The sequence below is a fragment of the Helicoverpa armigera genome, chromosome 11 (genome assembly GCF_030705265.1).
Source record: "Helicoverpa armigera isolate CAAS_96S chromosome 11, ASM3070526v1, whole genome shotgun sequence".
NCBI classification, from domain to species: domain Eukaryota; kingdom Metazoa; phylum Arthropoda; class Insecta; order Lepidoptera; family Noctuidae; genus Helicoverpa; species Helicoverpa armigera.
In genome coordinates, this window is record NC_087130.1 from 6,105,347 (window position 1) to 6,130,357 (window position 25,011).

Here is a 25,011-nt window from a genome sequence, read left to right on the forward strand (position 1 = left end):
AAGTATATTTTCAAAGTGCACGTTTGTTATTGCGTCGACAGTCTTGTTTATTAATACCACCACCTGCTTTAATACGATATGACTTGTCATTTTTATTTACATTTACGTAGTGTGTATGTACGTATGCACATAAACTTTAAACACTTGAACGTCAGTATTTTTTATCTTTACCACAGGTTGCCCCTAAATATATAAAGCAGCAGGACGTAAACAACTTTATGTATTAACTTGTTGTTGAAAGTTATTTTGTCGATTTAATTAAGCAAAACGTATAAAAAAATACCTATGTTTTTTAAGTTGCAAAATGAAATTTGAAATTCCTATGTCCCTCAGATTAATCCAGAGTTTGAGTTTTGATTGATTTGGCAAAGTGCTCTTTATATTATTGCATAGTCAATTTAATGCTCCAGAAAGTCACATTGTAGATCTATCGTGCATTTTTTAAATAATTTATTAGATCGAAATAATTGAAAATACTCGCCTATACTATACTATAGCCATGGTGTAAATAAATATATTTTACGGGCATAAAGCTAACGGTGAATGTCGATACTCGCACAAATGAACATGTTGCAGCATATTGTTGTAGGTGTACATTACATGAATGCGGGGATGGTAATCTAAATGCACATGTGTGCCGCAGCACGAGCTTCGAACACGTGCCTCCGACAGCTGCTGCGGACCACTCAACCTACATAATACATTCAATCAAGAAAAAAAACAACCTTTCTCAGCTTAGAGCCCCCGCAGACCACAGACTTTTTATCGGCCGATAGTTTAGTCGGGTTGGCCTGTTAGTACGCACACCGAGCCAACTAAACAGTTTAGTCGGTGATGAGCGCGCAAACTATCGCAACAGTCTGCCGACTATTTGCTAGTTTCTAACCAACGGGTGAAAAGAGTAGTCGCACCGCACAATGAAAATTAATAAAACATTGCATAGAAATGTTATTATTGCTCTCATACACCGGAGAGGGAAAATTAAAAAGAGAGCCCGAGAGTATTGGGTGCATCATATCTTTAGTGATAGATTATTAAATGGAAAATTTTACAATAAGTATGCATTCCAAATTACTCGATCAAAGTTACGATCGAAGATTCCGAAAAAGTGACTGAGAATTGGGCGACGCCATTTTACAAAACACGCCCGACCGACCATTCGCTGTCAAAGCTCGGAGCTAACTGAACTATCGGCTTAGTCGGCCGACTAAAAAATCGTTATGTGTGCGCGTGTGGTAGGGAGCCAATACTGATTATACGGTCGGTCGATAGTTTGCCGACAGTTTAGTTTGAATGGAATCGGGAAGCCCATCAAACTTGTTTATCGGCCGATACCAAATCGTCATAGTGTGCGCACTTGCTAACATCTGAGTACTGATTAAGAGCCCGACCAAACTATCGGCCGATAAAAAGTCTGTGGTCTGCGGGGGCTCTTAAAGTTGTTTTCCAATAAGTTTCAAAGAATCTTCTATCCAGGTGTGTGCAACTGAGCGAGGATATCTCATAATTATGTGAAGTTTTAAATGCATACATTAAATATAGATTATTTATAGAATCCTCAGCAACTTTGTTAGCTTCGTATTGTTATGTAACCGCTTCGCATTTATTTTAGTTGAAATCCATATCAATAATTATGATTCAAAATCAGCCATTTAAAATTTGCAAATAAAAATGCAAACACGTTAGTGCAGTTTTTCGTTAGTAGACGAAGACCGCTCGTGCGCCCACACTGGGTGCCATTAAGACCCGCAACTGGGAAACATCAAGCCATCAGCTTAGTTATGAATAGGCATTGTCCTTATTTGAACACAGACACAGAGAATAATAAAAAAAACTCTTCACAATTGCCTATTCATTACCCGCATGCGCTTACGCAGTTCAGTCAGTGTAACGGGTATTTCTTGAAACAGAGAATTCACTCCTGTTATGAAAAAATAAACAATAGGTACCCCACATACCTGTAGTCTGTAAACACCGGACTATTTTTTTTTGCAATGTCTTACCTGACATGAAATTCAGAGAAAGTAGACATTTTTTTATTCATGACATTTTTATCACAATTCGAAACAAAATATGTAGATAAATAAATATTTTAAATAATAATCTTGAGATATCAGGCGCTTGTATTTTAATGCGATTAGACGTTGTTATCGACTGCGCGTGATGCATCTCTGGCGCCGCCCGGGTGCAGCGTTTCTATCACATGGCCGAAATGGCGTTTGTTTGCATCGATATAAAAAAAAATACTATAAAATTAATTAGATAAGGATGGTTATTTAAATCCATAAGGAAAGGGACAACTTTTATACGGTATTTTCTTTCACTAAGGAATTTTTAAAAGCGGAAAATGAATATGACAGTTCCTAAAAATAGGAAAAAATAAATGCAAAACCTGAAAATTAAAGCAGAATTCGATATTCAATGTCCAAAGTCGCATTGACAACCTAGTCCTTTTTTCAGTGGACTTTTACCTGTAGCAAGTCTATCAGACACTGACCCTTAAATACAAAATATTTGAAGGGTAATACGTAGGTGATCGGTAGGTGGTATTCGAGTGTAGGAGGCGAGTGAGGGTGACGTGCCACGCTTCGTCCTTCCCCACACATCGAACTCGGAGGGTAGAGTGGGTTGCGAACATTGCGAACGGAGAATGGGGTCTCACGCCAACTACAGCAAGCCGCGCGCGCCTCCGCGCCGCACCTCCCCTCGGTCGTACATACCGACCGCGACCGATGCGATTATTCTGTCTAGCGAGAGGGAGAAGACGTAGTCAATGCTCCGCTCGCGTCAGGTCGCTTCGTTCGTTGAGTTCGTTGCATTGCATTTAGTTTAGTCCGCAACGCGCCGTTTGACCGAACGGACGTGTACACGCGCGCAAATACGTTGGGAAATAATATCGTTGTTTATTTATTTATCTTCAATTGCATATCTGTTAAATTAATTTGTGATTAACAATTTTCTGAACTTAATTTGTGACTAGTTACTCTTTACTGAACAATAATCAACATTCATGAACTGTGATCGTGTTTTTGACCGTTTCAAACAATAACAAAACGGTAGGAAATATTGTGCGAGACAAGTCGAAATGAGCGGATTGACCAACAGAGTTAAAAGAGGATCGAGGGGTAGTGCAACTCTGCTCGAAGCAGCAAACAGGATTTTGCGGTTACTTGGCGTCAGCTCTACTAAGCGCGGGAAACAGCCCTCGCCCAAATCTAAGGTAAGGTCAATGACTGTCTGTCGCTTGTGTTTGTGTTGGTACCCCATGTGGGTCTGTCTGTCTGTACGCACCAATGTTCAATAAAGATTCAAGTGCGGGTTTGTTGTGGAACATAGTAATTTCAATGTATTATATTCGACATGATACAATTTTGTTGTATTTCAGTAGAACATCTAGCTAGTTGAAAAAAATAATAAAAAGTAGCTTTTAGATAATTGAAATTAATATAAAATAATATGGATTAAGTATGTAATTTTTTAAATGGTTTATAACTGGACCAAATGTTTTGGTCTTTCAAGTTTTATCAGTTTTGCCATCTATAAAAGATGTGAATACCTAAGAAATTAATTAAAACATCTCAAGTCATGACGGGGGACGTGGCAATGTACAATCTAGTGGGTACACTGTTTATAAACTTTCGCTGTACACAGCGGTGATGCACACTTTCGCCCTGTTTTTCTATAGGCATGTCATTGGATGAGTCCGTGCTCCGTTCACAACGCCTAGGCGGTCGGCTAGTGTGCGACGCCCGCCGCGGGTAGATAGTCGTACTCGTGTGATACAAACAAACAAACAGCGCGGCGACCGCGGCCGCGGCACCGCACTTGTTTGTTCACGCGTCGCCGGCATGCTCACCTTGTTTACCAGTGCGAACTCCTCACGATCTCCGCATTCAGTAGCCCAAGCACGAATATTTGCGAAAAGTTATTCGTATCGAAATCGAGTAACATTTGTATGAGAATTGTACAGCGCCCCTATCGGGCGTAAAAGGAAACAAAATATGGCAGCACGAACATTGTTTTGACGTACGGTAACGTAAACTCTCGAAGGCTGGCTATCGAGTATGGTCGAAACATTATTCACTTGAAAAAAGTCGGTGAGAAAAGTTTCGAGAAGTGTAAAAATAAAGTTTTAACCGTGTTTATGTTTTGTTTAGAGTTAGTTTTGTGAATAGAAGTGTTTTAAAATTATTGTTAAGTTAATGGAACAATTAGTAATAGCTTCAATATACTTTAAAATGCAAAGACCGCCACTGTATGAACGTAGTACCGCATATTATTTTTTAGCTTCAAATTTACTAGAAAATTATGGATATCAATCACGAGAAACAAGGTACCTAAGTAATTAAATCATATTTTATTTATTTGCGTAGATACCTATAGAATTAATGTGTTTGAAAAAAAATGTTATTTATATGTTTATTTTAATCATTGTAGAGCAAAACTTAGGAATAGAATTAACCCACTGGACACAAATGAAACCGAATTTAAAATATAGAATATAGAAATAGCATTGCACTTAAAATACTTCACACTAAAGTTTATGCCACTCAAACTTATTAAAACTGTTTACTCACGCTTCCATGAATTCAACCATCATTTCATATTGCGTGCGTCTGACTGGTTCTCATAATTATTTATTATATTGAAAGCACTTAATTATTTGTAGCAAAAAAAAACAGAAATACTTTTGTTGTGGACGTGTAGCAAAACATAAACAAATTTGGCGCCCTTACGCGCGTCGGATGTCAAGTGGGTGCGTTCGGTACCCGTCATTTTTAAAAAATAAAATCTCCGTAACTATGTTATATTGCTAAAGATAATGCCATTTTATAATGTCTAATAATTAACTTTGGGTCTCTTTTTTATATTACATTCAGTTTTTATTATAATTTAATAATAATAAAACGTTTAATCAAAGGTAAAAAAAATATTAACAACTAGAGTTAGTTTTCGAACGCACCATTCATTCAACAATCGTTCATTTTGCTCACTATGGCGCGTCCCTATTTACATTTGCATGACGTCACATTAGAATTCGAATCGAGTGTTCGATAGTGCTTCGAATGTGGTTCGTGCTGCCTACTATCGACAGACTCCGTTTTCGAATCGAGGCCTCGATACATTGTCGATACGAATACGTTAGATATTCGTGCTTGGCCTACAGTAGACCGCTACGGCTTCAATCATGTAACTATCGTAAACACAACGTATCCTTGCACGCAGATTGTTCAGTTAACGTTGCCGCGTAATATGCATGATTTGCACAATGCACAACCCTCGACAATATTGCGCTAGTGGTGTGCCACACACGTGACGTATCTTGCTTCGTGCGTATTAGCCAAATTTTTAAAATAATTATGACTTATGTTTTTTGTTTGCATTACTCAATACCATTTTCTCAGATTCGTAAGTTTGGTGAATAGGTAGTTAGTCTAAGATCCCAGTACTAGGTAGATATTAGGTACATCAGATTGCGAAAAACTCACTATAACCTACCTATGCTCGCCTACTATTTGCTAGATTTCGCCCTTTACCCACATGCCTGTTCTTATCTGATACAATAGACGCGTTAACGCCATCACTACTAGATGCGTCACCACCAGTGATGTTGTGGCGTAATACTCTGCGGAGGAGGTTATGTACACCCACATTCTTTATCTTTCCCGATAATAATTTTTGTAGGGCTTGTGCCTTGTGGAAAAATACTGATTTCACTGGAGAGTAAACAAAATGAACGAAACTAGCACATTTGGTGGTTAATAAGTACCTATTCAAATGTCATTAATTCGATAGTTACAGCACAAATACCTATGTTAAAAACAACTTTTACATTTTTTATTTCTAATGCAAACGTATAGGTAGGTGGAATCATATTCATTTATAATATAAATTAGAGGTCGTTCTGTGTGCGCCGAAGGGTGTCGCTTGTTGTTGTTGTTGTACACTCTACAACAAAGGTTGTTTACTTCGTGATTCATGATCACGCATTCGGAATTCTCATTCATCTTTCACTTTTTTTATTAAGTAAAAATGTTCACAAGTGAATGCTCAAACAGTTAACTGTTAAACAACGTCAATATGCTGACTAAACGTCTGTTAACTCTAAAACGGATGTAGATTGCAGGAGTGGTAAACACAAAGGCATTACATCCGTTTTATCTTGATAGGCAGTTTATTGCACATTCTAGGTCAAGTCATTGTTATTCGAAACAGCTCTGTCGGTTAAGATCTATAAGTAAAGTAACCCAATAAGAAATACTTCAAAGCATTCCACACTAATTTGAAGCATTACATAAAGTCCGTGCACAGTGCAAACGGCGCAGTGCAATGTGTAAAGGAAGGTTCTGTGGTGGGGATCTAGGTCGGCTGTAGTCGGTGTTAGTGGACGGTGGAATCCGTTGCTGTGGGAATGCGAGTGTAAGTACCGTTGTGACGGTGGTCTACACGCCGCCGCAGCACCGTCCCAGCGCCCCAGCCGCGGAATGCGAGACCCATTTGCGGCGCTTACAACCAAGCTTAATTAATGTTAATGACTCATTGCAAACCAAACGCCAACGGACTATGCTCCACTCTTACATGATTTCGGATTGCAAAATTTTGCTGCAGCAGATTCCAGAAAAAACATTCCCTCAAAATTAATACTTCTATGATCCCTTCTTAAAATTGCAAGGGATAAAATCTAGGTGCTGTTATAAATATAATGCTGACAGCTGTTGGCATTTCCGTCGTCATATCTAGCCTCGGAGCCTGTTTATCTCTTAACTGACAGACGTAATTAGCTGTGACCTAGTGGTAATTATAGTTTGTATGTAACTCATCGCCTCCCGCAAAACCCTAGCATCGGTTTTTTTCCATTAGTAAATAGGCCTCTGAAAAAAATGACGCCCAATACAGGATCCACGAGAATTTTCAGTGAAAGTAGTGTCGAAACGGTTTCGCAAATACCAACGGAATACCTTAACCTAAAAAACTTGACTGTTCAGAGAAAATTGAAGAATGTATTTCCCGCAAAGTAACGGTTATATTATGATAGTTACTTTCATTTGCTTTTCATTAAGTTTGTTTTTGGCAAATACAGTAGAATCCGGATATAACGACCTTCAAGGGACCGACGATACTATGTCGTACTAACCGGACGACGCACAAAACGGACGGATTATTTCTTAAGTACATAACTTGTACATACATACATAACTTACGAATACATATTATTATCTTATATATAAAAATGAATTGATGTTCGTTAGTCTCACTAAAACTCGAGAATGGCTGGACCGAATTAATTGGCTTATTTTGGTTTTAAAATGTTCGTAGAGGTCCAGGGAAGGTTTAAACGATACGAAGTTTGTTGGGTCAGCTAGTCTTCTTATATATAAAAATGAATTGCTGTTCGTTAGTCTGACTAAAACTCCGGAATGGCTGGACCGATTTGGCTTATTTTGGTTTTAGAATGTTTGTAGAGCAAATACGAACGCGGGGCGGGGGTGCGAGTGCGTAGGTAAACAAAACATTGCGCGTGTGTCGTTTTAACCGGACGTATTATAATAAATATTGGTCGCTATAAGCAGTTGGTCGCTTAAACCGGAGTCGCACTAAACGGTTATATTGTCTTAGTACCTATATACGAAACCTAACTTGAGTAAAGATTATCGTCGCTAAAACCGATTAGTTGTTATAAGCGAAGTCGTTATATATGAATTCTACTGTATACCGTTAAACACGAAGTCGCGGTAATCTGCAGCGTTGTTAGAACGAGACGGAATCGCAAAGGCTATCTCTATCTTGAGTCACGTTGAATGGAAGCGTCATTTTTTGTCCGACGGCGGCCCCGTAAAAAATGAACAAAAACTCGAGCTACGAACTCGAAAAATTGGATCATCGAACTGTAGGCGAGGCCAGTGAACGTGGCAGGCGGAACATTTTCACTATTTGAATCCTCGAAAGCTGAAATATCATATTCTCTTGTGTGTACATAGAAGTTTTCTTTAATACATAAGTCATTATTAGTTAAACACGTTAAAAACTTTATTGGTGCCGAGGTAAAACATACAAAAAGCCCTCATCCTTAAAATATTCAATCAAAAGGTGTAAAAACCTACATAGTATGTGCAATAAAATGTTTGTTTATTTTGACGTTCCATTGACAACTGTTGTATACACATCATGAATTAAAATATGAGATAATTTTTTTTCCAATTTTTACCTCGCCTAGTTGTTTAAGTATTGTTTACGTATTTAGCGGTCACCTAAATTTAAAGAAGCCGACTGTGCAGACGGCGCGTTGCCCCCTGGCCCCCACCGCGCATGACGTAGCCACCATCGCCGCCGCCGCCACCGCAGCTGCTGCGAGCCGATAAACAAGTGCACGCTTTCGAAGCGCGACGACGTCGCATTTCTCTAACGACGTTCCACTAGACAGAGTTTGTGATCACGTACAGTTCCGTGAATAAGTCTTAATGTTACCTTGCTCAGTGAGTGTTTCCTTTATTCCAGATCAACGATCGAGCATCTAGTGAGTTACGGGCCCCAATTGCCGCGGCCGAAACCATAGTAGAGACACCGATCAAGATGCAAGCAGCTCCTGCGCCTGCACCGGCGACGCCGGCGCCGGCGTCTGCCGCACCCGTTGCACCTGCCTCGTCACCGGCTCCCAGCCAGGCGCAAAAGCCCACCAAGCGAACTGCTAAGGACTATATTTTTGGCAAATTAATCGGCGAGGGCTGTTACAGCACCGTGTTTCTTGCAAAGGATATTCACAGTGGAAAGGAATATGCAAGTACGTATTTTTTATTTATTTTGAACATTATTATGTAAAGAGAAAAAATGTTAAACTAAATATTTAGCATTCTTTACAATAGCCACAAAATGACCTGTTCTTTTTTTCACAGTTAAAGTGTGTGAAAAACTTCACATCATTCGAAAGAAGAAAAGAGAGTACATTAAACGCGAGAAAGACGCCTTAAACATGTTGTTTAATGTACCTCATGGTTTCGTGAAACTTTATTGCACATTTCAAGATGAAGAAAGGCTTTACTTCGTCTTATCCTTTGCAAAAAATGGCGAATTGTTATCTTACATTAATCAAGTTGGCTCTTTTGAGCTTAACGTAGCAAAATTTTATGCGGCTGAGTTGTTGATGGCCTTAGAAAAAATGCACGCAAAAGGAATAATTCACCGTGACTTAAAACCGGAAAATATATTATTAGATGAAAATATGCACTTGCAAATTGCCGATTTTGGAACGGCTAAAATTCTGGAGCCTGAAGAAATTCGTGCTTCACCAAACAATGCTGATAATGACGACCAAAATGAACGATCTAGAAAAATTAGTTTCGTTGGAACACCACAGTATGTAAGTCCAGAATTATTACATGACTGTGTAGACACCCGTGCCTCAGACCTGTGGGCGTTGGGATGCATCATTTACCAAATGATTTCGGGTTTGCCTCCGTTCCGCGCAGCTACGGAGTTCCTCACTTTTCAAAAAATTCTCAAGATGGACTTTGAATTCCCAGAAGGATTTCCGGCTGATGCTAAAGACCTCGTGGAAAAACTGTTGGTACTAGACCATACTAAGAGACTTGGCGCTAATGATAAGGGAGAAACTTATGATAGTATTCGCAATCATCCATTTTTCGCCGGAATGGACTGGGATAGCGTGTGGGAACAGACGCCACCGACTATTAGCCCGTATTTGCCCGGTGGTTCGTTTGAAGAAGAATACAATGTGCCCGATCATCTTGAACCTGGATTGGGCAATAAGCAACTCGTGAGACTGTGGGAATTCGACTTATCTACCTCTAAAGGTAATTAATTATTTTTTATTACATTATTCTTATCCATAGGTAGATTTCTAAAAAGAAAAGCTCTAAAGTAAGCTTGTTTTCCAAGTTATTTTAATGTTGTCATTATTATATTGCACCTAACGGATGTACAGATAGTTTCAAATATATAAGACGTCTAAATAGATGTTAGTAGGTTGAGTATGTAGCCGATGTGGACAATTACAAAGTCTCGGGCGAGTGCAGTGAAGCGACGAGTAAGAGGCAACTGGTGCGTCCATGACCTGAATTCTTGGCAAATTTATACGCTTCTCGTTTCATAACTAAACCGAGTCCAATAATGTTTTATTTTGTGACTATTTTCTAAATAAACAGACTTTTTAAAGAAAACAGTATTATACATAGACAAAGGTACACATTTATTTTGATGATATAGTTTAAGTATTGTGCACCGTAATATGATCCTTGCACTCGTTGTACGAGTAACCACTACGTCATCGCATTCACTGCTATACACATTCAGAACGGACGTCCTCAGTCAGTGTATGCTTTACGGTTTTATAGTTGGTATGACGTCAGTCTTCCGGCACGTCGCAGTCGTCCCGGAGTGCCACATTCTCAACCGCTTATGCCATGAATGACTCGCTCGTTACGCCCTGCGTATTTATTATGTTGACCTTATAATCAGCTGTGTAGGACACATATGCTTTAAGAGTCAGTGCGAACTGAACCGAATGTCATTAGTTCGTTTGTCATAATTACTAAATATTTAAATCTTTGTCATTATACTGGATACTAATTTCACTGTTGTTTTCAGGAATCTTAAACATTAGTCCAGAAGAAAAACGTCGCCGCCTCGAAGTTCAATCCCGGGAAAGCAAGTGGCATCAGTTCGTAGATGGAGAGCTAATTTTGAAGCAAGGTCTCGTTGACAAAAGGAAGGGACTGTTTCCACGACGTCGTATGCTACTGCTCACCACAGGACCGCGCCTATTTTACGTCGATCCAGCCAACATGGTGCTCAAGGGTGAGATCCCTTGGTCACCCGAACTACGAGTCGAAGCCAAAAACTTCAGAATATTTTTAGTGCACACGGTGAGTAATTTACATAGCCTCTGGCACTATAAATAGTAAAGATCAGTTCGTTATTAAACATAACCAAAATTAGAAAAAAAAATAATATTTTAACCGAATATTTTGTTCTTTTACAGCCAAACCGTACATATTACCTAGAAGACCCAGACTCGTATGCTTTGGAGTGGGCAAGCGTTATCGACGAAGTGCGCATCGGTACATATGGACGGGACACGACTTAAACGACGGCGCGGCCGCAGCTCCGAGTCGCGCCCGCGCCGCCGCCGCGGCCCCCGGGCCCCGCGCCCGCTCCTCGTCCCTCATGCGGCGAGTTCACACTTCTAGGTTACTTCTAGCCTTGATTTAGAGCATGGCAAATTCCAAGCCGAAAGCTTTCGCGTCGATGATCGACCTCGTGCGTGTCCCTAAGTTCCGCATCGGCCGGTGCGGGGCCGGCTCGCCTCGTGACGCCGCCGTCGCTGCCGAGCTCAGTGCCGTCGCCACGGAGCGTGCCGCGAGCTGCGGGCGGCGCTACATATGTTCAAAAAGCGCATGAAGACACGCCCGCGCCGGCACCTGCACGCTCCGCAAGCCGGACGGCTACGAGACGACGACCGATCGACTACTGCTCGATCACTGTGGATACTGATTGACTGATTCCTATTAATAATAATATCCCGACTATCTTAAATTATTGTAATTTAAGTTCCTTATTTAATTGTGGAATACCGACGATGATGTGTAAATATGTCTTAAATTATTATTGCGATTGCTTAGTAATAGTTAATTGTGGGGCGATGTAACTTTTATTGTATACGGGCCTCTTGTAAGAATGGACTTGTTATTCACCACCTGCGTGTTCACGAAGCCCATTCCGGTTGGTAACTAGGCAATTTATAGCTAAATTTAATATTTATTTTATGTTTAATTATTTGCCAACGGAATGTGACTGCTGTACAGTTATAACCGTAGAAAATTATGATTGGTATGTTTCTATATTCTACTTCAACTATTTATCGGTGACAATTGGAAAATATAGATAAGAATTAGCGAAGTTGTATATTTTAAAGGAAATTGCTAATTGTCACACACTAGTTGCTGTGGAAATAGAAGCAGCTATACGTAAGAAGGGTAGCTTCTTCAATAGTTGAGAGTTATGGCGAGCGATCCGACAGAGATTGGCCACCTACTTTCACAACTCAGTTTGAGTAAAATTATGCTCCCTGGTATCGATGAACGCATCGTCTGGGAGCTTCAATGCTTTTTAATGTGCAAGTTACTTGTGCTCTTTATTCTAACATAGCAAAGGTATACGGATAATGCCACCAAAGGTGACAATTACTGCTATTTCATTGCTTGGTATTTAATTGTCTAAAATATATTATTTTTGTTAATTGCAGTTGGATTAAGACATTGGGATTGCTTAATGGATAGTGACTAGTGCAAATTTGATTTTGTTTTGTGTTGTTCTGAACAGTGATTTTATGGCCATAGCAATTAATATTCAATGTCATGGCAATTTAAGTTCTAAAATTATCATTTAACAATAGCAGGTATAATAAAATGCCTAAAACTTGCCTGTTATATTTAACATTAGGGCTTAATGGGATTTAATCCATAGTTCAATATGAAACCCTCATTTAGCAAAATGTAGTTGATAAGATTTCACTAAGTAGCATGAAGGACTTTTCTATTCATTTTGTAGTGTTTTATGGGCGATGAGTTACAACATTATAAATTGGTCAGCGTAAATTGGACTTTTCCATGACATTGTTAATAAATAATTAAAACCTGCATTTAAAATTTAATAACTGTTAACTATTGTAATTATATTTTACAACATTTGTATTGCGTAAATTCCATAAAGTAACAAAATAAGAAATTGAAAATAAATTGAAGTTGATTTTTTATGACTTTTTGTTTTTATTTTCGGATGGTATGGACCCTGGAGGACCAACAGTATACCTACACAAAATAACAGTTACCTACAGCTTGGCCGCAGAGACTGGGCCGATACGAAAGACCAAGCAAAATAAATACCTTCTATTAAATTTGTCTCAATTTTGCTTATTGCTAAATCAAAGCCTCGCGGATCAGCAATGCTTGGCGCATGCTTTAGTCCGTGAATGGATGATCTTATCATGACGTTATTTGAAAATCTTTAACAGTCGTCGTGGTTAGACGCCAGTAAGTCTATCTACCAGTTTTAGCAGTGGGTACTTTATCTGGGTACCGGGGAACTGGTTGTAGAGGGCAATTAGGCTGTCGCGCCATGTAAAACACTGGTTCTCATCTGATCAAGGTAAGACTGGGAGCTGACCCCAACATGTCTCATTTCGGGGATGGATGATGATGTCAAAAGTACATATTAAACTGTGAAATTAAAGAATTATAGAAGATAATAGGTATTTTTTTTTACAACCTGCACATTCCCGATCGCTCTGTGCAGAAGTTACAAGGTTGCCTTCATGTATTGTTTGAATCGAGTATGTGTCGACTGCGCATTCAAATACGCCTTAGACACATGAAATAATCAGAATTATAATCTTTGTTAATAAAATATAATCGTTCGAATATGGCGTGGGATTTGAATAATGTGTTTCATTTTAAACGAACCAAACGACCATAGCTTTAATCATCGTACGTGATAGTTGTCATTGTCAATATCATAAAAGTCAATTGTCAATGGTCAATATTTCGTCTGTCCGACTGACGTACAAATTATAGTACTTAACCTATAAATAAAGTTTCAGTCAAAGATTCAGATTCCTATAATATTGTATTTGTGACTTGGTTTCTCTTTAATTTCTAAGCCATGTCCACGACAGTTATTAAATATGTCGGAAGAACGACGGATTTCAAAGGTAAAACTTTGTGGGAAATTGTTGGTAGCCTGAAGAATTTTGGCGTCGGAAGAATCATCGTCCGGTCTGTTTTCGAAAGATACCCTGAACCGTGTTTTATGAAAATCGTTAAAGTTGAAGCTTGTCCTGATGAGGTAAGGGGTTTCTATCATGTAACTTTAATTATTAGTCAGAAGAAATAATTATTAAATTGTAACTCCTAAGAGCTTATTTATCTGAAGTTAATTTTTATGATTTTCAGGAAAGGCGCAGAGTAAGAATATGGGTTGAGAAAACGTTCAGAGGGCGTAAGTTGCCGAATCTTACTGAAATATACCGCACATCTTACAAGCCTGATTATAAACTAATACCTAAGAACGAGGAGGCAAAATTGTTAGCTAGCGTGGAGAAAGTACACGACTACCCAGAAGTAATCCTTCCTAGCCGCTACGAGATGCCCCCCCTTATGAAGAAGTTTATCATCACAGATCATGCAAACAAAGGACTGGAAGTGAGTAGGATTTCATTTGTAGTGGTAGATCTAATATGTATAACAAGATTTACACAAACAATCCCTAAGACAACCCAATGACCAAACATTGGAATGTATCCAATGTAAATTTTTGAAAGATTAGCCACAATTTTCCCTGTTTAACTTCTTATCAAATTTTTTTATAGTGGTTTAAAGTTGCATCTAAAGAGATAATTCTGCTCTGTGTAATTTTAATTTTGCAGTAACAATTTTATGAATCCATAAACCATATTTGAGAATAATTTGAAGTATTAATGGAATATTCGTGTTGTGTTTCAGGTTATGACAGATTTTACCATGCCAATATCTTACAAACACAGCGCCAATAGAGTGAAGAGGATAGCTAAAGGTGATGAAAAACCAACAGCTCCATTTAAAATGGGCCTCGGAACTCCTGTCAGTCCCTCTCTCTATGAAGGAGTGCCCCTCAGTTGAAGGAAATAAGAATCCATATTATTATTATTACATGTTTATTTAATTATAGAATTGTTATAGAAATAAAGTAGATTTACATAAGGAAATTTCTTGATGTTCGTGTTGTTCTATTTTAACTTCACATAAGCTTCTTCGTAAAGACGTTTTAAAAAAAGATGTGCTAATGGAGTGTCTATTGGGCACTGGCTACGAGCTTGAGAAAGTATTTTTTCTGGAATATTTCAGCCTCAGCACAATAGCGATTACTTTTTAATATGAGAAGAAGATGCAAAGGCTTTAGCCAGGAATGGATTCATCTCCATGTCAGGAACGTTGCGTTCAACTTCAAGTTTCTGTAATATATAAATTAACATGAGAAGAAGTGACATTGTAAATAACTACATCAACTATACCAAGACCAAGCATTGAGATTTCTATACATATATTAGATTCTAATGCAAATATCAATTTGTAGGATTTACAATGTTATAATATTTTTTTTAAGTTGAATGTTTCGTCTCGTAGCGTGAAATTATTTTTTTATGTCTTATTAATAAGGGTTTTTTTTAACATCTATACCTCAAAGTAGTTTTTGATGCCTGTGTTTTGCTCGAAAGTTTCTCCAATTCAAATGTAACCTGATAAACTTGGTCTTTCGTCGTTTTATCATAATAATTACCTTCCAGAACTCGCGCATTTCTTGCACTTCCTCCTGTTTTTGTACGAAGTACTGTCGTACAGTCTTTTGTATGAGAGTAGCTGCGTACTCCTCAGGCCACAACCAAGACTTTGGGTACAGTGGACGAGGTCTGGAAGTCAGCATTTTTTATTTTTATTATTTTTGTGAGTTTACTCCATTTGAGTAGGCACTTATCTAAATGGTAAACAATTTTGATAGGACTTAAAAATAATGATTAAGTTATTGTCACTATTGTATTTAATGAACATATTTACATTGATTTTTAGCTGCATTTTTTTACTGAATATTTTTATCTTAACTCGAATGGATTATAAGAGTATTTTACAGAATATGCTTCTTGAGTGGCGAAAGGTAACGAAAAGATATCCTTCGTACCTTGCTATAGGAACTCAATCTGACTTGACAACTGATAACCTTTCTTCAGTTAATTAATAGTTTTATTCTCAGGTCTTATTCTGGTTTTTTGGAGATTCTTGCCTCAATATTCAAAGTAGCTCATACTTACTTCTTCTTAAGAGTTGCTCTAACCCAGGGCATGTTGAATAAATGTAAGTTGCTTTCTTTACGTCCTGGATAACGAGGGTTGTTGTTCCAAAGTACCTAGAAGTACTCAATCATTTAAGTACCTATACCTATTCCGAAAAGATTTTTTTTATGTTCGAATGTTTATGAGATAGCTGAAGTTAAGTACCTGTAGCTGTAAGTAGGCACATATTTTACATTTGAAACAAATGTGGAATATCTAGAGTATTCTAGAGCGACATGATATTTGATTTCAAATGCTTTTGCCTACGTAATAATAATACTAAAGGTATACTGTTAAACCTGCACAATGTGGTCTATTCCATTGAAGAAACACTTCTCTTTGGTCAAGGCTTGCCATATCTTGGCCTTATTTAGAGTTTCCACTAAAGCCGGAATAAGTTGAACAAATACCTCGTTCTTAATGTAATCGGTTTCAGTTTCTGAAAGTGAACGGCAATTGAAAGAAGTGAGAAAATCAGAAATGTGGAGTGAGGCGAAATGAGAAGTTTACTAGTCCGTGTTAAGGCCGTAGAGGTTGTACCTGGTCATATGCATGTAGTAGGTACTCAAGCTTGCACAACTTGTTCTAGGGATCCCACTTGCAACCGTAAGGAGCTACTTACACTTTAATAATCACTCTATATCAAATTACCTACAACTACTTAATTGTCTGGTGTTCAGAGAAAGCTTATCATTTAGACAATTATAGTTATTAGTGAGGGTGAAGAATGAGAAAACTAACATCTTCAGGACAATTGAAAAACAAGTAGCTTACTAAGAAACGGTGGTCTAGGAATGGGTTCCTGTTTGCTCTCATTGTACTCGTCTAATTCTTTATGCCATTTATTGCTTTCATCAATTATTTCTTTCCAGTTAGCCCTGGGTCTTCTTTTGATAAGCACTGGGAAGTCGATTTCTGAACACGGCAGACTGTCGGGTAATGTGAAGCCTGCCGTCTCATTCTGCTCAATTGCTGCAGATTTTGTTTCTTTAACTCTGCCTTTGCGATCGGTACTTTTGCCAGCCATTTTTGTGAAACCTTTTTACCCTAGCTGTGTTTTAAATTGAGACCAGTCCACAGGACCAGTACCGGAGCCACAGTGGACCAGAGAGTATATAATCACTACGTTTTACAGTGGACGTTCGTGATAGCGAACTATATGTCATCAAGATAGTGTCAAATACTGTCAAATGATCATTTGGTTTTAATTTTATTAGACATGCTAAGTAAGGCCAGCATCACTTGGTGCAAAAGAGTTATCTACATTGTGCTTGTCATTAAAGATATCAGGGAGTATAAAATAACAGAAAAACAAAGATGTTACATTATTATCTCTATAATTTATTTTTTAATACAAAAATCTGCATAATATGCAATTACTCGGATGCTCTGGATATTACCATCCAAAGCCTAAAAGTAATAAATATTAAATAAGTATGCCTAATACCTAAAAATAAATATAAGATGCTTATACAATTTTAAGTATTGATCATTTCGTATAAACTAGGCATCATTTCAGTTATAATGAGAGTATTTGCCAGTGATCTGTGAGATCCAGTCTAAGTACTGTGCTACTTTGACGTAGACGCCAGGGACTCCGGGCTGGCCGCAGCCGATACCCCACGAAACCACACCCACAATCTGCCACGTGCCACTGCGCTCGCACACCAGGGGGCCACCGCCGTCGCCCTTGCACGCGTCCTTGCCTTCTTCACCTCCAGCGCAGAGGAAGCCGGGGTTGAGCTCGTAGTTGTAGCCCAATCGAGTTTGTCTCAACTGCTGTTGGCATTGGCCATGCGATAGAATAGGCACATCAACTTCCTTTAAGATGTTCTGGTACTTTCCGTAGTCTCCGAAGGCATCTTTACCCCATCCAGTAGTCCAGCATCTTTGACCAGCATAGTCTGTGTATTTGTCAGGTAAACAAGCGGGGCTAATATGAGGGAATTTGGTCCATTCGACGGGATGGTCCATCTTCAAAATAGCGAGATCGTTGTCCAAAGTTCCAGCATAGTAAAGAGGATGCACGTGGACAGAAACGATGTCTCTTTCAATGTAGGGGTAGAACTCGACGTCACGATTCACGTCCCATTCTCCGAGACGTACTCTTAGCTCGAAGCCCTTGTATCTGAAGAGAAATATTTAAATGTTAATTTTGTTTATTATCATCTCTTTATCTTAGTTCTTTTCAATTTGAGTTTTCAGAATAAATACATGAGAATAATTCAGATACTTACGATTTAACGCAGTGAGCAGCAGTCATGATGTGAAGACTGTCAATGAGTGTTCCTCCACAGACGTACACAGATTCCTTAGGGTCCTTCTTCAAGATAGCTGTCTGCCATGGGTATTCTCCGAACTCACTCTCGCCGTCTACGTAAGAAGGAGTTTTAATCCTGCCGTTGATGCCTTGAGAGTGTCTGATGCCGCACTGTCCTTTGTTGGCAGCCTGCGGTTGTAGAGGGCGTCGGCAGCACACTTGGTTTGGGCTGCATTGTTGAACAGGAGGACGTCCGAAATATTGACGCTAAAACCAAAACAAAAATATTTTTAACCATGTTGTTGGTAACAGAACCAATAGAATTTAGGTATAACCACATTGTACAAGAAGATTCATTTGTTATAAAATATCTACATAAAAGTTAGGGTGGCTTAAAGGAATAGTGCGTGAATTACCTCTGAAATAGTCATGGACATATTTTCTACATCTATTTCCCTCTTCTTTCTCGATTCAGGAAATCGGAATGTTTGGTATCCCCGGTTTGCCCTAGGTGGCGTCGGAGGAGGGTCATAGGAACGGGAATAGGCGGACCGGTTTGAGTGACTAGCCCGATTATCATTATTATCAGTTACATTTTCAAATCTATCGTGGTTATTAAAACTTCTATGTTGGACATGAGTATAATCCTCATCACCATAATTCCTAGCATTGTCGTCATAATAATCATCATAGCCTTCAGGATTATGATGATCTTTGTAGTGAATTGGCTCGTAATCCGCGTAATGAGGGGAGTAAACAGGAGGCCCATCATAAGGCGAATGAGGTGGGGGTTCGTTGAAGTAAGGTGAATGATGCAGAGGTTCAGGATGAGCTAGATGATGCGGATGTTCCTCATGATTCGGGACATAGTGCGGGTATGACTGATGATGAGGGTTTTCATAGTGCGGGAAATGTGAGTGAGGGTGAGGATGGACCGCTGGTATTGGGTGTATGGGATAAGGAGCATACGCAGGATACGCGGACGGATATATCATGTGGTAATGTTGATGCTGATGCTTGTTTAACAAGAATTGCTTTTTTTCTTCGAAAATATGGGTTAATGCGTTGAGTTTACTTTGACTCGGAGTAACATGCAAATGTAGAAGAGGTTTATAAACCTTTTCTCCGTGTTCATTTTTGCTTACTTGAATTGAAAGTAACGGATTAACTACTGCGAGACCTAAATTAAGACCGCCTGAGGTGGCAGCTGCGCCGGCCAGACCGAGGTGGGGGTTGTAAGGGTGGTGGTTGGATACGCCTTGGGGCAAAGCAAAAGAGATACCAAACGTGGGCTGCACACGTCTGTGGTCAATACCACTATAATCGTTGAAGCCAGGATATCGGCGGGGGCTCTGTAGTGATATTTACTTATTTATTGATCATTTTTAAACAAAATAATTATTCTATTTAATGTTAGATAGTGTGTCAGTGCCCATTGTTTAGTATTTCTTTTTTAAACCGTTACATTCCATTTCGCTATTAAATATCAATAGGTATCATATATAATTTAGATCAAATAAATATGTTACCTTATATAATTTAAACCAAGTAAATTACCTATGTTACCTTATGCTGTTGTATGATGTATGAATAAGTCATGAAAGTTTCAAAGGCTTTAGGGTTTCATATAGATGAGTGCTAGGGATGGGAATTTAATGGGCAAATGTTATCATAATTCAGGGTATACCATATTAAATAGCTTGACTTGTAAATTGTAATGCATAATATTTGAAATTAAGTATGGTGTTATTAAGGTTTGTTACACTTACCGCTTCGGCTTGTTTCTCGACCTCGGTGGTAGACTCCTCTTTGGTGTCACGTTTGCTAATCTTCTTTGTTTCCGTAGCGTTCGATGAGCTTTCAGTGGTTGCAACGGTAGCTTCAGTTTTGTTCAAGTTGTCTAATTGTTCTTCAGTTAAAGCTACGATTTCGCTGCCTTTGTTGCGCGGATCAATTGGCAAGTACAAGTCATCCCTGCGGCCAATGATTTCTTGGCTGGGGCATTGGTCATAGTTTACACATACACAATCGTGCCCTTGAGCTTTAGCTTCATGGTAGTTTTCCAAATAAGCATTGTTCTGTCCGAAGGTTGCTGGACCTTGATTGTAAACATTGTTTTGAGATCCTCCTACGTGTAATTCCTTCTTATAGAATTCACTGTTCTGAGATGCGTAACCACTTAAGCTGTTTCCATACTTTTGATCTTCGAATGCGTTATTGGCGTACTGATTTGGTAAGCCTTGAGTTAAAAGTTGGCTATTGTGACCAACTTTGTTAGAATTGTGGCCGTATTGCGAGCCATATATTGTATCGGATTCATAGATTGGCTTGTTGTTCTCGTAACCAAATGCGCCAGACATGGGTTTGAAGCCACCTGAAGTAATGCTACTGTAGTCACCACCTCCAGCAGTTACGATGTCGGTAGATTGTGAGTGCGATCCAAAGCTTTGTGAGTTCAGCTGTCCGATGGATCCGACAGGAATAGCTACTGGTTTAATGATGACTTTGGGGTCCTTGTCGGCGTCATGCACGTAATGGTGGTGTATGTGCTGTTGTACGATGGAATCAGTTTTCGAACCTGAGTTAGACGAGCCTTTAACTGGGTAACTGGGTTTAGTGTTCTCGTAGGCGTAAGGTCCTGGTGTAGCATAAATGGGTGACTTGGTGACAAAGTTAGATTCGTGAGCGTTGTATTGAGCACTGCTTTGAGAGAACTGGTAGTTGCCACCAGCTACTCCGTACTTTTCTGAGAAACCAGGTCTAGGATGGCCACCATATCCAACTCTCTTGGGAGGGTGCTTGTGTGAATGTGAAGGGTAAGGCATAGGCTTTGGTGGACCATAAGCTCTGGGTGGGCCACGAACAGGGATTGATGCGATCGGTTTACCAATAGGTTTGATATCTACAGGCTGTGCGTAAATCAGTTCATCAGGTGACAGATAACGTTTTTCTTGTGTTTCTTCCTCTTCGCACTGAAATGAATAAATTAGAAACTTTAGTTTGCTATCATTGCTATGTACATAATTTTAGATGTTAAAGAATTAACTTGAATAAAGCAAATTTTGAAAGGAAAAACCTTTAAGCGATACGTACTTGTATGAGACCTAGAGTGCACAGTCTGCCTTTAATCAGGTTTCTAGCTTCAGCATCATCTCCTGCGTCCAAGGCATCCTTGATCGTGGGATCGCTGTACACATCGTCGAAACCGCCTAGGCTTCTACCTTGTTTACTGCTTACTAGTTCGTCGACAATGTCATCGAGGACAGTGCTGTTTGATTCAAAGTGTTTGTCTTGAGCTTCGGGTAACTGTTCTCCTTGCAATAAGCTCTCAGGCTTCTCCTCGGCTTTTTCAGCGGGCTTAGCATTCGCATCTCCGCCCCAAGACCACTCTGCTGTCGTTGATGCTAATATTATTGGCAGCAATAAAAAGGTTATCGTTGACCACCGCATGTTCTGTAAAAAACATAAAAATCAAATTACCAAAATGCTGATGTCATTTGATCCTTATTTTGTAAAGCATGTCATTGTTTCGAAACTGCGAGCGAAGAATCACTTTTACTTTCGCAGACAGTAGTTATGTAAGGCTCCATAACGTCAGCTTGTTGTGGCTGCGCGGTCATTGGAAGGCGTGGGGCCGCGAAAGCACTCTCACGCCGGGTACACACCGCTAAATAACTACCAATCATGGCTGCTAATGACGCACTTTTTGTATAAATTTATCAATTTTAGCTTGATGATTCAATCAGTATAATCAATACAAAATTCCTCCCATGTGATAATAACAAGATGAATCAAGTCTAATTGCAACAAAAATTGCATCCAGGACATTTAGGACACACCTAACCACAGGCATCCTAACACGTTATTGAGGTCAGCTTTTGTCTTGTATTATGAAAGAAAGCCAAATATTGGTGTCAGTGTCGTGGTGTCAGCCCAAAGTGGCACGAGCAGCCCGTTGGCACGCCACGCGCGTCGCGATGCGTCACAAATTCGGTAACCGCCAATAACAATTATATAACTTCCGATATTATTTATCGTGTTTTATGCAATACATTGCGGCACAATTAGGAGACTATTTACATTTTTGTTTCCGTATTTTTTAGATGATGTGATAAGTAGCGCGTGTAGTGTAGATGACAGAGAAAAAGTAAAGGAAAAGCGTTTTGAAAGGCGTGTGATCTCATGCTAACGTTCGTTGAAAGCGTGCGCGCGCGTTGTGGTCCTGCGTATGGTGGAGGCGACATTTGGAATAATTATATAAGTTTAATATTATAATTCCATAATACGAGACATTTTTGGTAATGCGTTATTTAAGTTTAAGTAACAATATATGTTTCCCCGAATATGCAATTATAGTAGCTGTTCCGCAGTTTGACCCGCGCGCGTTCCGTATATCATCCTTACATTTAAAAAAATGTTTCAAATCGGTTCAGTAGTCTCGGAGACTTTAGGTTACAAACGAACAACAAATATTTCCTCTTTACTATATTAGTGTAAATTTACTGAACTGTAAATCTTGTTGTTATTAAAACATAAAATTATGAAATATCACAACACGGCTTCGCAGTTATGCAATGTTTTGCATATTCCTGATGTTGTGGAGACCGGCGCAGGCGCACGACAAGCATCGACCGGAAAGTGAAAGTTTCCGCGAGGATCATGTACTTGGGAAACTGCCTACTCTTATTGTATGTAAATCTTATAACTGGAGTAATTATTACTTTTACGTTTCAATGTTTACGATGCTACTCAGTCGGAAGTGGAAATAGCTATATTCTTTAAAATTAGTTATTTACTTTAGGAAGTAAACGTTAAAATTTTAAACAATTAATTGGTTTGATCACGCACTTGGACACTATTTTTATGACGTTTTTAATCACTGTCGAAGTTTAAATTGCTCTATTTCTGTGAATCGTATGTTTTGACGCACCGGCAGTTACATTTCTGCGTGGGAAATGTTAAGAGAAATTCTATAACGTTTTATATGTAAGAATAATTAAATACTGCTTGATTCACCGCAAATCCTGTGACGTAACTCGGAACCCGAACACAAAACGTAGACACTTGAAACTTACTTCAGATTTCCTCACTCCTTGTTTGACACTTAACTAATGTAATGTTTAAATTTTCACAAGTTTACCGGCGCACTGTCTGCGTCCGAATGACTTCCACTTCTACCAATGCGGCGCTTTATACTTCGAGCTACGCAAAGATGCACGCGGACCGATTTTGTAAGACGATCGACGCAGCCTCCTACCAGTGTAACACTCATCAAGCACGAACAAGCCAAACTTGCGAACATTCGGGTCGCAAGACTTGTAATACAACGGTATCATAGTACGGGGTATGACGTGCGATAACATTGATCAACCCTTAGTTCATTCATGTTCCGAGAAGTTTGGCAATATGGGGATTTTGAGGTCGTCTTAGCGGATCTATATTGTTAACGTAAGTCGAATACTGACATTAGTGGCTGATGTCGTATGTCGCAGTTTTGATACATGACTTGAGTTGATAGTGTACTTTGGGTCAGTTGCATCATATCATATTGCAGTGCGTTGTTTGTCAAACATGGTCATTTGTTATGCATTCAAGAGCCTACATATTGATATCCAAATGTTGTTTACAAAATAAAAAAATACCGGCTCATTTGAGTTTCCAAAATATCGGGGAATATTAAGAGTGTTAATCATTTTTCTTTTGAACTACGTTTTCACCCAATCGGCGTTCAGAATACTTATATTATTGTAATATAAGATGCCACAAATTAAGAAAACATTGTCAAGGAGTATCAAGTTCACATCTTCTTGGACCTGCGCCAAACTATGAGAGTTGAACTTGGAAACACATCTCTTAAAATCTTATACAAAATAATTAAAGCATAAACATTCTTGTCTTAAAACTACTGCTTACTATGAGTTTTTACGATGAATTTCAAGTAAACAGTTGTTTTACGAAAAAGCGGACGTTTGTTCTGTCGGTGAAAAAAATGGACCTTACCAGTGCTCCTTGAAACATAAATAACAAATCTAATATAGTATTCCTGTCTGTATCAATCAAAACATCCTTCTATCAATGTCAACATCAAAACAATACAATTGACAAAGTCCATTTCCTTTAATATACAGAATATTGCACGAAATACAGTTGATTGCCAAACACATACATATATACCTGTCTATTGTTATCTAATAGCACATAAGCCACCCACGACTGGGGCTCACCCTTCCATATCGAGATAATAAGCCACTTTCTCAGGACCATAGTTTTCTAAAAAGGCACGTTGACCCAGTAACATCAACTGGCAAGTTTTACGAGTATTTTGCCGAATATGTATGTATTTGGTAATTAGGGCTTTGATTTAGAACGATGTTAATAATGCTTTGTAACTTCTATACTAATGTTGTAAAGAGGTAAAGTTTGTGTGTTTGTGATGTTGTAAACTCTGGATCTATGATGTCAGGAATTCTTTTATCAATAGAAGTTACGTTACTTATGAGTGTCATGGGTTATATTTTATTCAGGTACGGTAAGTTGTTCTATATTACGTACAGACATAGTCAATTCATGGTAACTCACAAAACAGCTTAAGTTTAGAATTTTTGAAATCTCCCAATAAAGGGATTATTTGATAATATTTTAACTGTCTATGTGGAATGAGCGAAATGAGAGTCACATGTTCTTCGGAATCTTTCCAACGATCTCGCAGATCAAATTGGAAACTATAAATAATATAAAGAGCAAAATATAAATAACGTAACGCTGTTGTGGACGTCAGTAATCATTTCATCAAACATGTAAATGTTTTGAAACTCTTTTCTAAAAATCTTCGAGCCGAATGAATGTTTCATGAAGATTCATTCATTTACTTTCTAAA

General features: G+C 38.8%; 4 protein-coding genes across 8 annotated transcripts in view; 2 read left to right on the forward strand and 2 right to left on the reverse strand.

Moving 5' to 3' along the window:
• Positions 1–12,769, forward strand: part of LOC110370086 (3-phosphoinositide-dependent protein kinase 1) — a 55,819-nt gene extending 43,050 nt beyond the window's left edge. For 3 of the 4 annotated variants that reach the window (XM_021325815.3, XM_049850868.2, XM_021325814.3), the window contains 4 exons: positions 8,497–8,779; positions 8,892–9,809; positions 10,603–10,880; positions 10,997–12,769. In XM_021325815.3, coding sequence (XP_021181490.2) covers positions 8,572–8,779; positions 8,892–9,809; positions 10,603–10,880; positions 10,997–11,101 — 1,509 coding nt within the window. In that variant the 5' untranslated portion in view covers positions 8,497–8,571 and the 3' untranslated portion in view covers positions 11,102–12,769. Of the gene's footprint in view, positions 1–2,735; positions 3,221–8,496; positions 8,780–8,891; positions 9,810–10,602; positions 10,881–10,996 lie in introns of those variants that run through there. The other variant, XM_021325812.3, reaches the window with a different exon arrangement.
• A 795-nt stretch (positions 12,770–13,564) lies between these two features.
• On the forward strand, positions 13,565–14,755 carry LOC110370087 (uncharacterized). Its single transcript, XM_021325817.3, has 3 exons — positions 13,565–13,857; positions 13,965–14,213; positions 14,514–14,755. The coding sequence occupies exons 1-3, from the start codon at positions 13,675–13,677 to the stop codon at positions 14,667–14,669; spliced, it is 588 nt and encodes a 195-aa protein (XP_021181492.3). The 5' UTR covers positions 13,565–13,674; the 3' UTR covers positions 14,670–14,755.
• A 112-nt stretch (positions 14,756–14,867) lies between these two features.
• On the reverse strand, positions 14,868–17,046 carry LOC110370088 (IQ domain-containing protein K). Its single transcript, XM_021325818.3, has 5 exons — positions 16,649–17,046; positions 16,174–16,313; positions 15,854–15,948; positions 15,328–15,457; positions 14,868–15,001 (listed from the first exon to the last, which is right to left on the reverse strand). The coding sequence occupies exons 1-5, from the start codon at positions 16,899–16,901 to the stop codon at positions 14,912–14,914; spliced, it is 708 nt and encodes a 235-aa protein (XP_021181493.1). The 5' UTR covers positions 16,902–17,046; the 3' UTR covers positions 14,868–14,911.
• A 148-nt stretch (positions 17,047–17,194) lies between these two features.
• LOC110370085 (LIM domain-containing protein A) lies at positions 17,195–23,331 on the reverse strand. 2 transcript variants are annotated; one of them, XM_021325811.3, is made up of 5 exons: positions 23,210–23,331; positions 21,228–21,587; positions 19,904–21,106; positions 18,112–18,401; positions 17,195–18,002 (listed from the first exon to the last, which is right to left on the reverse strand). In XM_021325811.3, the coding sequence occupies exons 2-5, from the start codon at positions 21,582–21,584 to the stop codon at positions 17,390–17,392; spliced, it is 2,463 nt and encodes an 820-aa protein (XP_021181486.3). In that variant the 5' UTR covers positions 21,585–21,587; positions 23,210–23,331; the 3' UTR covers positions 17,195–17,389. The 2 variants fall into 2 exon arrangements, with proteins under 2 accessions (XP_021181486.3, XP_063892834.1); XM_064036764.1 differs by lacking the exons at positions 17,195–18,002; positions 18,112–18,401 and adding an exon at positions 18,486–19,486.
• Between the last annotated feature and the right edge of the window lie 1,680 nt (positions 23,332–25,011).

Coding starts and splice junctions, on each gene's coding strand:
- LOC110370087 (XM_021325817.3), top strand. CDS start 13,675: ATGTCCACGACAGTTATTAAATATGTCGGAAGAACGACGGATTTCAAA. Junction 13,858..13,964: donor TTGAAGCTTGTCCTGATGAG/GTAAGGGGTTTC, acceptor TATGATTTTCAG/GAAAGGCGCAGAGTAAGAAT. Junction 14,214..14,513: donor ATGCAAACAAAGGACTGGAA/GTGAGTAGGATT, acceptor GTTGTGTTTCAG/GTTATGACAGATTTTACCAT.
- LOC110370088 (XM_021325818.3), bottom strand. CDS start 16,901: ATGGCTGGCAAAAGTACCGATCGCAAAGGCAGAGTTAAAGAAACAAAA. Junction 16,314..16,648: donor TCCTAGACCACCGTTTCTTA/GTAAGCTACTTG, acceptor GTTCACTTTCAG/AAACTGAAACCGATTACATT. Junction 15,458..15,853: donor AGAGCAACTCTTAAGAAGAA/GTAAGTATGAGC, acceptor GCTGACTTCCAG/ACCTCGTCCACTGTACCCAA.
- LOC110370085 (XM_064036764.1), bottom strand. CDS start 21,584: ATGCGGTGGTCAACGATAACCTTTTTATTGCTGCCAATAATATTAGCA. Junction 21,107..21,227: donor GCACTCTAGGTCTCATACAA/GTACGTATCGCT, acceptor TATTCATTTCAG/TGCGAAGAGGAAGAAACACA. Junction 19,487..19,903: donor TCGAGAAACAAGCCGAAGCG/GTAAGTGTAACA, acceptor ATATCACTACAG/AGCCCCCGCCGATATCCTGG.